This window comes from Mustela lutreola, chromosome 12 (genome assembly GCF_030435805.1).
Source record: "Mustela lutreola isolate mMusLut2 chromosome 12, mMusLut2.pri, whole genome shotgun sequence".
In the NCBI taxonomy this organism is placed as follows: domain Eukaryota; kingdom Metazoa; phylum Chordata; class Mammalia; order Carnivora; family Mustelidae; genus Mustela; species Mustela lutreola.
The window spans coordinates 6,070,290-6,083,732 of record NC_081301.1 but is presented as its reverse complement, the minus strand read 5'-3'; the positions used below and the strand labels follow the sequence as shown (position 1 = coordinate 6,083,732).

Genomic DNA, 13,443 nt, shown 5'->3' with positions numbered 1-13,443 from the left:
CGAAAATGGCCAACCTGGGGCGGGGGCGGGGGTGGATCCCAGGAACGGGCAGCCAAGATGTCACAAGGTGGTGGCTGAGCGGGACAGACACTGCATTTAATGACTGAAAACCACACCGACCTCAGAACGAGAGTCTAGGAGACATACACACGCGGGTGCCCATTTGTGGTTTTCAAACCTTGCAGATACTGAGGGAGCCAGAAGGTTCCTTTTAGTGGTTGGTCCTTTAAGCCCCATTGTCCTTGCTTGACAGCCCTTAGGAGAAGCAAATTGTCCTGGGGCGCCTCCTATCGGCCCCTGCACTTAGGAGAACCCGATTCACTAAAGGAATGGGGACGCAGCGCAGGCCGAGTGGACCGGACCCAAAGGAACATAAGCCCTCCCCCACCTCACTAAACTCCCACCCTAAAACCATTGCAAAACCACACCCTACCCTGGGCCCCGCTTCTAGAGGGAACAGGCAGGGACTCCCAGGCCTGGGCATCACTGGGACATGGGGGAGCTTTTTAAAAACCCAGATGTCCAGTACTCCCCTCCCCCCCCACCCCAGAACAAGCAGAACCGGCCTCCTTGGGGCGAATCTAAGAAATCTGCCTTTATTATAGGCCTGGATCTGGCGGGTTCTTTAGTTTAGGAACCTGGACTGACTCTCTGGTCACTCTTAGCAACAAAGAAGAAATGTGGTTTTTAATGCTCTGGTATTAAGGTACAATGGAGTTTTCTATCCATCTTGACATCTCCACATGGTCCAATCACCTACCCCTCCCGAAATCCAAGAGGCACACGCGCACACGTACATGCACACACTTATGCAAACACACCCAGGCCCATGGTACCCAGCACCCCAAGTTTAGTGGGTTGCCAAGAAGCCAGGTCCCCGGGGCCTAGCACAATCTCGAAGAGATGCCCAGTCCCCCAGGTACAGTCACTGCGGCTCAGGGCCAGCTTTCTGGTGGCCGAGGAGGCATCGGCTGCAGGTCACAGGTGGCGGGCTGCTTCCCAGATGATCTGCAGGGCCATGGAGGCGCAGGGCAGCTGGGCCACGGTGTAGGCCAGGGAGCGGGTGGGTGCCCGCAGCTTCCCCAGGTAGGCCACGGTGTGCACCATGCGGCCCAGAAAGAAGACGAGGAAGTGCATGTGGGCGACGAAGGGGTCAGGCCCCAGGACGGAGTAGACGAAACCCAGGAACAGGAAGGGGTAGATGGTCTCCATGTCGTTCCGGTGGGCTCTGGGAAGGCAAGGGGAGGCAGTCAGCCAGGGGTCCGCCGGGGCTCCCTGCCCTGGAAGCACCCCTCCTCCACCAGTGGGGGATCGTCTCGGGAGTGCAAGACTCAAGTCTGTTCACAGCCAGGATGAAGAGACACCACAGAGGCAGGAGAGACAGCGGCTGAGGAGCGGGGACCCCCACTCGGGGCCAGTAGCCACCACAGGCTGAGGCTGGGGTTTTCGTGACAAGCCTGAGGGCTCCCCAGGACGGGGCCCTGGCCACGTGCCCCACCTTCTCCCCCTCTGGCCTTGGCCACCAGGTGGGAAAAGTGGAGCTCCCAGGGGTTGAGAGCTGGGCTGGTCAGAGCTTAGGTCAGACTCGAACCCGTGCCCTTTACCACCAGGGCAGGCTTCTCTGAGGGAACCCTCCTCCTGAGTGCAGGTGCCTGGGCCCTCCTGAATGGTATGGGTGAGTCTAAGAGCATGTGTCTGGAACCCCTGCCTGCCTTCGTCTCCCCTAAACCCCAGCACACCTTCCTTCCCCTCTCAAGGATCATGATAACAGAGCCGTAGGCGCTCTCTGGAGCCGACCCATCGCTGGGCACCGGTGAAGCTCTTCCTTTCCTCCATGCTCTCCTGCTTCCTTCTCGCTGTGTTTTGCTTAAAATGATCAAGTGTGTGAGTCTGTGCGGCAGTGCGGGGTCGGGGGGAGTGGAAGGGCTGTGTATAACCCCGGCCATAAATAAATGACCGAGAAAGAAAACTCAGCCACTTCTGTTAAGAGCTGGTTCACTTTTTCCATGACTCCTGCTAATGGGCAGCTTCCTTGGGGCGAGGCGGGAAGGTCCAGTCCGGTAAATTAGAGACTGAGCCAGCGATGGATGGCCGGTTCGAAAGATAAACAAGATCCCAGCACCAGGGCTGTGACCTCCCCCAAGGCCAGGCCACACATGTGGAGGCATGAGGACTCTGCTGGGACCAAAGTCCCTTCTCTGGGCTCTTCCAGCTGGAAGGCTGTGCCAGGAGGCCAGGCCCGGGCCCAGCAGCTCCTGTGTGCGGGCCCAGCCACACTGTCCCCCGCTTCCCTCCCATTTGCAAGGGCTGACCTGGGGCGTAGGGAGTCGGGTGGGCTGCGCAGGGCAGCTAAAGAGGCCTTCATTGGCAGCCCCGTGCCGGAGGGGTCTCAGCCTTGTGACGGGGGCAGAGACCAGGGAGGAGACCAAAGCCTGAACGATAAGGGGTCAACCACAGGCTGTCCCTGCAGTGGAAGAACTTTCCAGGGAGCAAAACTGGCAAGTGCAAAGTTAAGACACAGTTAAGTGACCTAAGTGTCCTGAGTGCCGTGGGGCGAGAGGAAGCGGGGCAGGATGGGAGCAGGAGAGGGGTCTGGTGGGCCGGGCTCTGGGGCCGGGGGTTCCATCAGAGGGGATACAAGCTCCCGTGAACCCAGGGGGGGTGCCTGGATCTTTCTTAGGCCAAACTCAGGACACGGCAGTTAGCGTCTGTCCCCACATCCTGGAGCCAACGCGAGCCCTTCTTTTCTGAATCTCCACCATGGGGGCCTCGAAAGCAAGTCTGCCCCAGGCAGATCTCCCAGGGCTCGGGGGAAGGCCGCTGCTCCCCCGTGCCCAAGAGCTGGAGGCCTGGGAAGGGACGAGAGGGAGAGACTGGGCTGGGGGTGGGGTCCCACTCCCCGAACAAGCAAGTCACTCAGCTTACTTGCGAGGTCCGAACAAGGGAGGACACTGCGGGGTTCCCTCTAAAGCCACTCTCCCCTGTGGGAATAGGGCTTGGTGTCCCAACAGTCCCCCAAACATGGTTGGAGGGACACCCTTGGAAAACCTACTTTAAGTGGAGTTGGTGGGGTGCCTGGGTGGCTCTGTGGGTTAAGCTTCTGCCTTCGGCTCAGGTCATGATCTCAGGGTCCTAGGATTGAGCCCTGCATCGGGCTCTCTGCTCCACAGGGAGCCTGCTTCCCCCTCTCTCTCTCTGCCTGCCTCTCCGCCTACTTGTGATCTCTGCCTGTCAAATAAATAAATGAGTAAAATCTTAAAAAAAAAAAAATGGAGTTTGTGTGTCCCAGAATGTGGTCCCACTGGGGACCCACCTGGATTAACATTTTTGTCACACTTTTATCACAAAATTTCAGGGAAAGTCTCACTACCAGATGAATCCCATTCATTTTCATTCATTCAGATGCTTCTCCTTCTTTTTTTTTTTTTTTTAAAGATTTTATTTATTTATTTATTTGACAGACAGAGATCACAAGCAGCCAGAGAGGCAGGCAGAGAGAGAGGGGGAAGCAGGCTCCCTGCTGAGCAGAGAGCCCGATGCGGGGCTCGATCCCAGGACCCTGAGATCATGACCTGAGCCAAAGGCAGAGGCTTTAACCCACTGAGCCACCCAGGCGCCCCCAGATGCTTTTCTTTAAAATAAAAAAACTGATGAGTGAGTCAGTTTTTGGAAGGTTGTTCACAGAGTCATCACCAAACCCCACAGAGCAAATGGAGAGGAGAGGGTAGGTCGCTCAAGGTTCACAGCAGGTGGGGGCCCCTGCTCTGTGTGAGGAGGCGCAGTCCCCCCGAGAAAACCAAACAGTGGAGCTGAGCCCAACTCCTAGCTCCAGCTTGGGGGGTTCGGGACAGAGGGTCCCAGGGTCACCAGCAAGCGGGGAGAGGTGGCTGAGACTAAGGAAGCCGTGAGGCTCTGACTCCCAGTGCCCCGTGCGGACCCAGCTGTCGTCCCTCCTCCCTTGGGTAGGTCCCAAACCACAGTGGGGGGCCCCCACCCCCCGGCGAAGCCGCCAGTGGGGCCGCCAGTGGGGCAGGGAGCTGTGGGGAAATCGAAGGTGAGGCAAGAGAAGTCCTTCCCCTCCCTCGGGCCCGGATATGTCCTGACAGACATGGAAGGAGTCACGTACCAGAGAGACGCTTGGGCAAAATGTGTCATTCCAGTAATAACTGCTTTTTCAAATAAAAGTCACCCAAAGCCAATCCCCACTGCTAGACCGGGCTTGCCGGGACTCCGGGCGGCTCCAGGCTGCCCCACCCCCTCCCCGGACGTTGCAGCCACCAGCGGCACGGGTGCGGGTGGCCGGTGGGGAGAGGGAGACCCCGGCTGGCAGGGACAGCTGCGGTCTGTCCTCTCCCCTGGCCCTCCCTGCCACCCACAAGGGCCGTGTCCGTGAACACAGGTCCGCGGTTGCTGCATCTCAAAGGCAGGTAATAAAGTAAAGTAAACTCGCGTCCCTGCAGAGCCCGGGCTCAGAGGGACTCAACCAGACTCAACAGCCCCTTCGTGGGGAGGCGGCTGGAGGCCCCGGGGGTTGGCGTCTACAAAGCGCTTGGAATGCTGCTGTCCCCAAGGGGCTGTGTCTCTGATGCACGCGCCATCTTCCTCGATGCCTCGCTGCTGTCACCAGCCTCGTCCCGGACACGACTGATCACGCTCATCTCACCGGCTCGGTTTTGCCAGCCATCCCGCCACCCCCGGGGCTGGAGCCTGTGGTTCTGTCTGCCATTGACCCACTCCTGGGCCTCGGGGCACTGTCCGCAAGGTGCGAAATGAGGGACACCTGGGTGGCTCAATGGGTTAAGCCGCTGCCTTCAGCTCAGGTCGTGATCCCAGGGTCCTGGGATCGAGTCCCACATCAGGCTCCTTGCTTGGCAGGGAGCCTGCTTCTCTCTCTGCCTCTGCCTGCCTCTCTGCCTGCTTGTGCGTGCTCTCTCTCTCTCTGACAAAGAAATAAATAAAATCTTTAAAAAAAAAAAAAAGATGCAAAATGAATGCGTTGGATGACATCTACGGGACTTCCAGACTGCGACCTGGGGACCGTCTCCCGACAAACTGCTTCAGTGGGATCAGGGCTGCACCCCGCAAGTAGTCAGAAACACGGCAAAGCATGGGTCAAGTGTGTGTCTTCCTTCTTTGGGGCCACTCGGATACTTCCTCACTGCAGTTTTGAACGCAGACTCAGGATTTGGCCTGAATACGCATCACTAGGAGACTCAGATAGGTATCGCGGTAGAAGGTTTGGTTTGCCTTGAAACCTGGTTCCTGACTTCTCCCAGAGCTAAGCTCATGAATCCACTCAGGCCAGCTGCTAACCTGAGAGAAAGATTTATCCTCCAAGAACCAAGACCTGAGGGCTTTCCTGTTTGTGCAGAAAGGTGATCCTGACCTCGGAACTCTGGTCTAATATTTAACTAAGTCCCACTTCCAGGGCTTGTGGCCTCAGGGTCCAGCCAGTTCTCCGGTAGTGAGTAATGAGATGCGTGACCATTCTGAGCTCTGCACCCCAGAGGCGCTGCGATGTTATGTGACGTCAGGAGGAAGGGGAGGAGGAGCCCCAGGGGACCAGGAACCCCTAGGTCTGGCATGCTAAGTCCCCAGTAAATACCATCACGTGGCAGGTTCCCCTCCCGATAAACTCTTGCCGAGTGAATATAAAACATTATTTGGTAAGACGTTCTCAAAAAGTGCTGAACTGAATTCCAGCCCTTTGAGCATCAAGACACTAGATAGTGGGTCACTTTGATCAGAAGAAAAAATTGTATCACGTAGATGGAAACATCTCCCCCCGCCCCGTGGGTCTGTGGTCTCCCCCTGGCTTGGTTACAGCTACTGAAAAGAAACCAAGTGTTTGGAAGCTCAGGTAACCACTCCAATGTCACAAGTAAGCTCTGCTACATAGAATCCCGGAACCCTGTGAGAAGCTGGGCACACCCCCTCGGTGGCTGCCGAGAACCGGCTGGGGCTACCCCCTGTCGCGGCAGCCTGCTGCCTCAAGGACACTCAGGTCCTTCTCCTCTGCCCTGGAGAGTCAAGCCCACCAGGGGGAGGCTGGGGGACGGGTCACCAGGATAGATTTGTGCATGGGTAAGGCTTTGGTCCACTAATATACAACCAGCGTCCTTGTACACAGTAGGTGCTCACTACCAGTCAGATGGACGGACGGATGGACTTCATATGAAGTACTAGACACTGTAGTTACATTGGAAAGGGTGGAACAGGGGCGCCTGGGTGGCTCCGTCGATTGCACATCTGCCTTTGGCTCAGGACATGATCTCAGGATCCTGGGATCAAAGCCCGCATGGGGCTCCCTGCTCAGTAGGCAGTCAGCTTCTCCCTCTCCCTCTGCCCTACCCCCTGCCTGTCCTCTGTCCCTCTCTCAAAAAAATTTTTTTAAAAATTTTTAAAAAGGGTGGAACAATAAAGAATTTTACTTCCTCCATTTACTTTACACATTTCTGTAATTTTTTAAAACCGCAAGTATGTAATTATTTTCAATGGCCAAGACAACTAAAAGAGAGAGAGAGAAAAAAAAACACTCTCCTTCAGTAAAAGAATCTCCATTATTCATACCACAGCGTCCCACCCAGCTCTGCCCATGATGCAGGGGGATGCGCGGAGAACTGTGTGATGTTTGTCTCCCGTCTCGCTCTTGTGCAGCCATGCACCCTCCCACGACTCCCCCCAACTCCACAAGACAGTCCCTCTCCCCTGGAAATGCTGCCTCCTCACTCTTCAGCCCGCCGGTGTGAACTAGAGCCAACTGCCAAAAAAGGACCATTCGGATGGGTGACATGAAATGAACGTCGAGCCTCCTTCGACGGGATTTTGTCTATCTGTTTCTAAAGAACCATTTCTTGAGTAACATTGAATGACCTAGAAAATGCTCACCAAATAATAGTAACTGAAAAAAAAATCACATCCCCCAAATTGAGTAAACGATGCATACCTAATTTTATGAAAAACACTGACAAAGAGAATCTTGGGTGAAAATAGTGTTAGATGTCAGCAGGGATTAGAATTGGGACCGGCCTCCCTTTTCCCTCTGGGGGTTTGCAACAGGACCCAAATTGTCTGCAATGGTCAGCAGTTCTGACTTTTATAAGGAGGAACATTGTGTTTGATTGACTGGGATATGCTAGGCATACCAAGTGGTATGTTCAACTTCATTCCGAATAAAAGAAATGCAAAGGAAAAACAAAACGTGACGTGGGGACATTTTCGCCCATCGCCCTGGCCATGTACCCCTCCCAAGGGGAAGCTCTGAGGCAGCAGGGGCAGGGGAGACCTTTCCCACACCAGCAGTGGAGGAGGATTTGTGCACTACTCGGCAATATTTCTTACCGCTCGAATGCATCCTGAGGTTTGATTCACACACACGCACGAAGGCAAAGGGAGAGGTTTGGATGCCCTCTGTTCATAACCGAGAAAGACATGAGACCAGCCTTAATGCCCATCGGAGGGGAACGGGTCAGACAGCTAAGGGCGATCTGCCTGAATCCTATAGCGCTGAGCCCATGGGCGAGACCCCACTGGGAGCAGATGGGGAACAACCCTGTGAACGGACCAGTGGGTGAAAACTGACTCTTTGGGGGCAAAAAGGAAAAAGCACGCTGGGAAGGTGCAGAGACACGGCGTTGGCTATCAGAGAGTAGAGCTGGGTAGGGCTGGGTAGGGCCCGGAGGTCAGAGGCAAGGGTGGGGAGATGGAGTCCTCGCCTGAGCAGCCCTCTCCAGCTCTGGAATCCTGAGTCATGGGCGTGTGTCACTTTCCCACAACTGATTAGAAATTTGATCCAGAACTGTCTGAGGGGCTCAGGAAGGCAGAAGACCCGGGTCCTCTGGGTATCCCCCAGGTCCTGTGGTTCAGAGCTGGGCCTGCAGGGGGCAGACCATGGCCAGGCTGAGGTCTAGCAGTACTTGCCTGAGGCAACGGTCCACGTCCTGGTCACTCCGGCAGTACTGGAGGCCTCCGTGTCTCAGGGCATCCTCAGGGTTGGCAAAAGCCTGGAATATATCAGCCGAGAATGACTGCTGGTGCTCCCACTGTGTGCCTAAAGCTGGCACTCGCCGCGAATAGGGTTTCTGTGGCCTGAATGTTTGTGTGCTCCACAAACTTGTATGTTGAAAGATACACTCCAAGGAGACAGCGTTAGGAGGTGGGGGGGTCTCCATGGGGTGATTAAGTCTTTGGGATGGAGCCCTCAGGAATGGGATTATTGCCCATTAAAAGAGACCCCCCCCATAAAGCTCCCTTGCGCCTTCTGCCATGCAAGGACAGAGTAAGAAGATGGCTATCTGTGAACCCAGAAGCGGGCCCTCGCCAGATTCAGAATCTGCTGGCACCTTGGTCTTGGGACTTCCCAGACTCCAGGACTGTGAGAAATAAATCTGTTATTTACAAGGCCCCCATTCCAAATTATGTTGTTACAGCAGCCAGAATAAACTAAGGCAAAGGCCCTCCTGCCCCTGCCCTTGGGAAATCACAGTCTGGTTGGGGAATTGCCTATGAACAAGGGAAGAAAAAAGAGAAGACAAAGTTGGCCTTGAGAATGTTCACAGGAGACCTGACCAAGTCTGGGGGTCAGAGAAGGCTTCTCTGAGGCAGGGACATTAAAAATGAGCTTTGAAGGATGCAACAGTATTAACCAGATGAAGGCAGGGTTGGAGAAATAGCACTGAAGGTATGCAGAACAGCATGTGCAAAGGCCCTGGGGTCAGAAAAAGACAGGCATGTTTGAAAAAAAGAGAACCAGTGTGGCTGGAGTATAGAGAACAAGGCACAGAGGCCCAGGATGAACTTGCTGGGGTCCTAGAGGCACGCTAAGAATTTGGACTTTGAACTAAGGGAAATGAAAGGGTTTGATAGTCGAGGGCAGAGAACCCCAGTTCTGTACTGACTAGCTGCACATTTCCTTTAAAGAATTATTTGAGAGAGAGCAAGCACGTGTGCATATATGTGTGTGTGTGTGTGCTTGTGTGTATGTGTGTGTGTGTGTGGCGGGTGTGAGAGGATGGGCAGAAGGGGAGAGAGAGAATCCCAAGCAGACTCCACCAAGCATGGAACCCAAGATGGGGCTCAATGTCACGACCCCAAGATCATGTCCTGAGCCAAAATCATGAGTCAGATGCTCAACCAACTGAGCCACGCAGGCGCCCCTAGCTGCACATTTCTGAACTTCCCTGAGCCTCAGCTACTCCTCTGGGAACTCTGAATCAAAGGGAGCTCATTTCCTATGGGGAGAGTGAAGGAGAGAACTGGAGACGCCTTTGCACGATGCCGGCACCAGGAGGGCCGGGCGCACACGAGGAGGGCGCTCCCCGAATGGTCTGTGGACGGCAGAGACTTAAGTTCACACTTCAGTCAACAGAGGCAGGCCCAAGCCCAGGGATCGTGCACCTCTGACCTCTGACCCCAAGCCTGGATCTCAGCCCCAGGCTTTCTGCCCTGCTAGTCTGATGGCCACTCCTACCGTCTATGACTCATGAGCCCTGGGGCCCTCTGCCCCTGAGGGCTGCTTTGTGCCTCCCTACCCACCCCCTGGGGCTGCCCCTGACCCAGCCCAGAAGTGAATGAGGATCAGAGCCCGTGCCCAGTATTCCTCTCCACAGGCCCTTCAGTCCTGGAATCACTGATCGGGATGGCTCAGCACTGGGTCCCTTCAATGGGGGTCCTAGCATTCCGCAGGGAGCTTTCTTGGAGTTCAGGGTCCATGGTGGGGGTGGTGGGGCAGGGCTCTGGACGCTTTCCCACGAAGGAGCATGTGGCTTCTGCCCCCAACCATTAATAAGTAATGAGAACTAACACTGCTGCTCTGTCCTGCAGCCAGGCCCTGCCTTCTCCAGGCACTACCCTGACGTCCCTGGTGACAGATGAGGAAACTGAGCTCCAGACTTCCCCAGGCCCAAAGCGGGTGGGCGGAGGAGCCAGGCGCCCCCATCCAAGCCCTTCCAAGGTGTGACTCCCTGGCTCTCTCCTGGTTGAGAATACAAAAGCAGAAACCAGAGGGAAACTGGCTTCCTCCGCTCCTCCCCAGCGACCAGGGAGAAAGGCTTCCTGTGGTCTCTCTCTCTCCATCTCTGAAGTTACATTAAAAAGGAAGCTCTGGGCCCCTATCCCCAGCTGTGGAGAACTCTATCCACCTCCCCACCCCCGCGCAGGTTGTGGAGCAGGGTCCCCCCACCTCCACCCCCCCTTCAAACCCTGCTTTGTGGCCTTCCCAGGGAAGGTCTCCTCCCAACCCAGGGTCCTGGCCTGGAAAACAAGGTGAAAGTCGCTCCTGCCTCCTCCCCCCCAGTCGCGGTGGAGATTGAGCTCTCAGCTCTAAGGAGGGACTTGGGGACTCAATGGGTGAATGCAGCCGTCCCCGTGGGGTGCCTGAACCCCACATCCAGGATGGACCTAGGCACGGGGAAGGCAGGGGCCGTCTGTGGGCCTCTGGAGGTCATCTCACCCCGTAGCTGCTCGGCTGCAAGCCGGCCTGCACCTGTGCCAGGGGCTGGGTCTGAGTCCCCAGCAGGATCCCGGCGCCCGGGTGTCCACCCTGCCCCCCACGCAATGCCAGAGCCAGCCTTGCCTTGCCTTGGAACTGGACAAAGGGGACAAAGGGGCACAGTTTCTGGAAACGAGTCTTCTACTGAAGAACAGGACAGAGGCCAGCTTGGCCTGAAACTTCTCGGGCTCCGGCTGTCCAATGAGAGAGCGGAGTTGATCTCTGAATGGGCCCTCCCGCCCATCGCCCCCCCCCCCCCCCCAGGGCTCAAACCTCAGCCTCTGCATTGTTGTTTTGGCTCTGGGACTCGGATCAGTGGGGGGGGGGGGGGGGAACCTCCGGGGGGGTGGGGACTCCTCCTTGAAAATTACAATGGAGGAGCCTCTGGGTGGCTCAGTTGGTTGAGCATCTGACTGGCTCGGGTTGTGCTCTTAGGGTCCTGGGACGCGAGAACCCTGGGCTGGCTCAGCGGGGGATGGGCCTCGCCTACTCCCTCGGCCCCTTCCCCACTCATTCTCTCTCCCTCCTTCCCTCTCTCTCCGATAAATAGATAAAACCTTTTAAAAAACAAAATTCCAGTGGCGTCTGGCCGAGACCCGGCCCCTGGAGGCTGTAGAGGCTTTGGAAGCGCCCTTGCCAGTGAATTGGGAATTTCCACTTATGGGTTTCTCGGACTCCTGTGTCGCTAGTTCCCACTCCACCCAAATACCCAAATATCAGATCTCCCGTGCTGGGAAGCTGCCAGCTCGGAGAGAGGCTTTACGCTGTCAGGCTCCGCCCTCCGGGACCGGCTTCTCTCTAAGCCCCGGTAGACACGGCGCGCTCACAGCCAGAACCCACCTGGAGGCCCAGAAAGTGAGTAAATGCTCTTAAAACAGACGACAGGAAGGTGCAGAACCTGCCATCCCAAAGGACTGGGAGAGGCCCCTAGGTAGCTCCCCCCCAGGTCCCCCACACTCCGGCCGGGGAAACACCTCGGCCAAGGGCCCCAGCCGCACACCTTTCCGGCGGGGCAGTGAGAAGCGCACGTGGGGATGTGGCGATCGGGGTCCCCAGGCGGCATACCTTCTTCCGAAGTCGCACTTGGCCCGTGATGATAGCTACCACGTACATCTTGATGACCAGCAGCGTGCCGCAGAGCAGGAAAGCTGGGAGCGCCTGGCCACTCACCAGCGCCAGGACAGGCGGAGGCATCCCGGAGGGCCGGCGGGACCGCTGGGGAAGACGGCAGCGCGGGCGCGCGGCTGTGGGTCCGGCCGCGGAGGAGCGGGAGAGAGCGGCGGCGGCCCGGCGGCCCGTCTGCGCTCACAGCAGCCGCCCACGCCCAGCGAGCCCGCCGCTTCCCCCACCCCGACGCGGCGAGAGGCGAAGCGAGAAGAGCGCTGCGAGGTGTCCCTCGTCCGGCCTGGCGCTCCAGATGCAAACTTTTAAATGCGTTCTAATCTGTTTCCTCATCTCTGAAGTGGGGGTTTATGGCTGTGCACGCCTTCTGGGGGTGTGACAAAGCTCGGCGCCTGGCCACAGGCGGTCGATGTTGCTGATTTATGCCCATTTCCCAAGTCAGGGCGGGTGGTCGGCATGAGCACTGCGCCATCTGTCCCCACTCTCAGCCTGGACATAGGAACCACAGCCATACCTCCCTTGACGTGACTTTGCTTTTCTGTAGTACGTTGAATACTGGCCCTTCAAAAATGTCCGTTCCCCGATCCTCAGGACCTGGGATGATGTTACCATACCCGACGAAAGGGACTTTGCGGACGGAATTAAGATCTTCAGGGACACCTGGGTGGCTCAGTGGGTAAAGCGTCTGCCTTTGGCTCCAGTTGTGATCTGGGAGTCCTAGGATCGAGTCCCCGCATCGGCTCCCTGCTCAGCAGGGGGTCTGCTTCTCCCTCAGCCCCTTACTCCGCCTTCGTGCTCTCTCTCTCTCTCTCTCTCTCTCTCTCTCAAATAAATAAATTCTTAAAAAAATAAGTTAGAATCTTGAGACGGGGAGATCATCCTGGATTATCTGGGTGAATTCAGTTCAATCACAAGGGTCCTCCTAAGACAGAGGCAGTAGGGAGAAAAGAAAGACAGGAACAGGGCGCCTGGGTGGCTCAGTGGGTTAAGCCGCTGCCTTCGGCTCAGGTCATGATCTCAGGCTCCTGGGATCGAGTCCCGCATGGGGCTCTCTGCTCAGCAGGGGTCCTGTTTCCTTCTCTCTCTCTCTCTGCCTGCCTTTCTGCCTACTTGTGATCTCTCTCTGTCAAATAAATAAACAAAATTAAAAAAAAAAAAGAAAGAAAGAAAGACAGGAACAGAGGTCAGAGAGGAGAGGGGATGTTATACTGCTGGCTTCGAAGGGGAGGAGGGCTAGGACCCAAAGGATGCAGGGGTCCTCTGGAAGCTGGAAAAGAAATTCTCCCCTAAAACTTCCAGAAGGAAGCAGCCTTGGGATACCTTGACTTTTCATCCACTGACATTGATTTTGGACTGCTGGCCCGCAGAACTCCCAGATAATAAATTGGTCTTGTTTTAAGCCTTGGAAGGTGAGGTGAATGGTTACAGCCAGCACGGGAAGCTAGAGAGCACCCTTCTGTTCTGTTCTGCAGCCTCTCTGGGCAGGCATGCCTTGGAGATGTTGCAGGTTCGGTTCCCAACCACGGCAAGAAAGTGAGCGTCGCAACGAAGTGGCTCCAATGGATTTTTTTTTCACTTCCCAGGCCAGGTGGAAGTTACGTTTACACTGTACCGCAGTCTGGTACGTGCCCAAGAGCGCTGTGTCTAAAAAAGAGGATATGTACCTTAATTTTAAAAATATTTTTAAATATTTAATTTAATTTATTTATTTGATAGAGAGTGAGAGAGAGCATGAGAGCAGGGTGAGGGACAGAGGGAGAAGCAGACTCCCCACTGAGCAGAGAGCCACATTTGGGGTTCCATCCCAGGACTCCAGGACAATGACCTGAGCT

The 13,443-nt window shown here is 56.0% G+C and overlaps 1 protein-coding gene across 1 annotated transcript; it reads right to left on the bottom strand.

The window, feature by feature from the left end:
• Positions 1 to 575: 575 nt before the first annotated feature.
• Positions 576 to 11,905, bottom strand: PTGES (prostaglandin E synthase). The gene is made up of 3 exons (XM_059142578.1): positions 11,555 to 11,905; positions 7,921 to 8,003; positions 576 to 1,228 (listed from the first exon to the last, which is right to left on the bottom strand). Exons 1-3 carry the CDS (start codon positions 11,681 to 11,683, stop codon positions 979 to 981), a joined length of 462 nt encoding a protein of 153 aa, XP_058998561.1. The 5' UTR covers positions 11,684 to 11,905; the 3' UTR covers positions 576 to 978.
• Positions 11,906 to 13,443: the final 1,538 nt, after the last annotated feature.

Bases quoted from the DNA above. Each gene is read 5' to 3' on its own strand.
- PTGES (XM_059142578.1), bottom strand. From the start codon at position 11,683: ATGCCTCCGCCTGTCCTGGCGCTGGTGAGTGGCCAGGCGCTCCCAGCT. The intron at 8,004-11,554 runs GTATGCCGCCTG...GATATATTCCAG, and splicing joins AAGTGCGACTTCGGAAGAAG to GCTTTTGCCAACCCTGAGGA. The intron at 1,229-7,920 runs GCAAGTACTGCT...TTGCCTTCCCAG, and splicing joins GACGTGGACCGTTGCCTCAG to AGCCCACCGGAACGACATGG.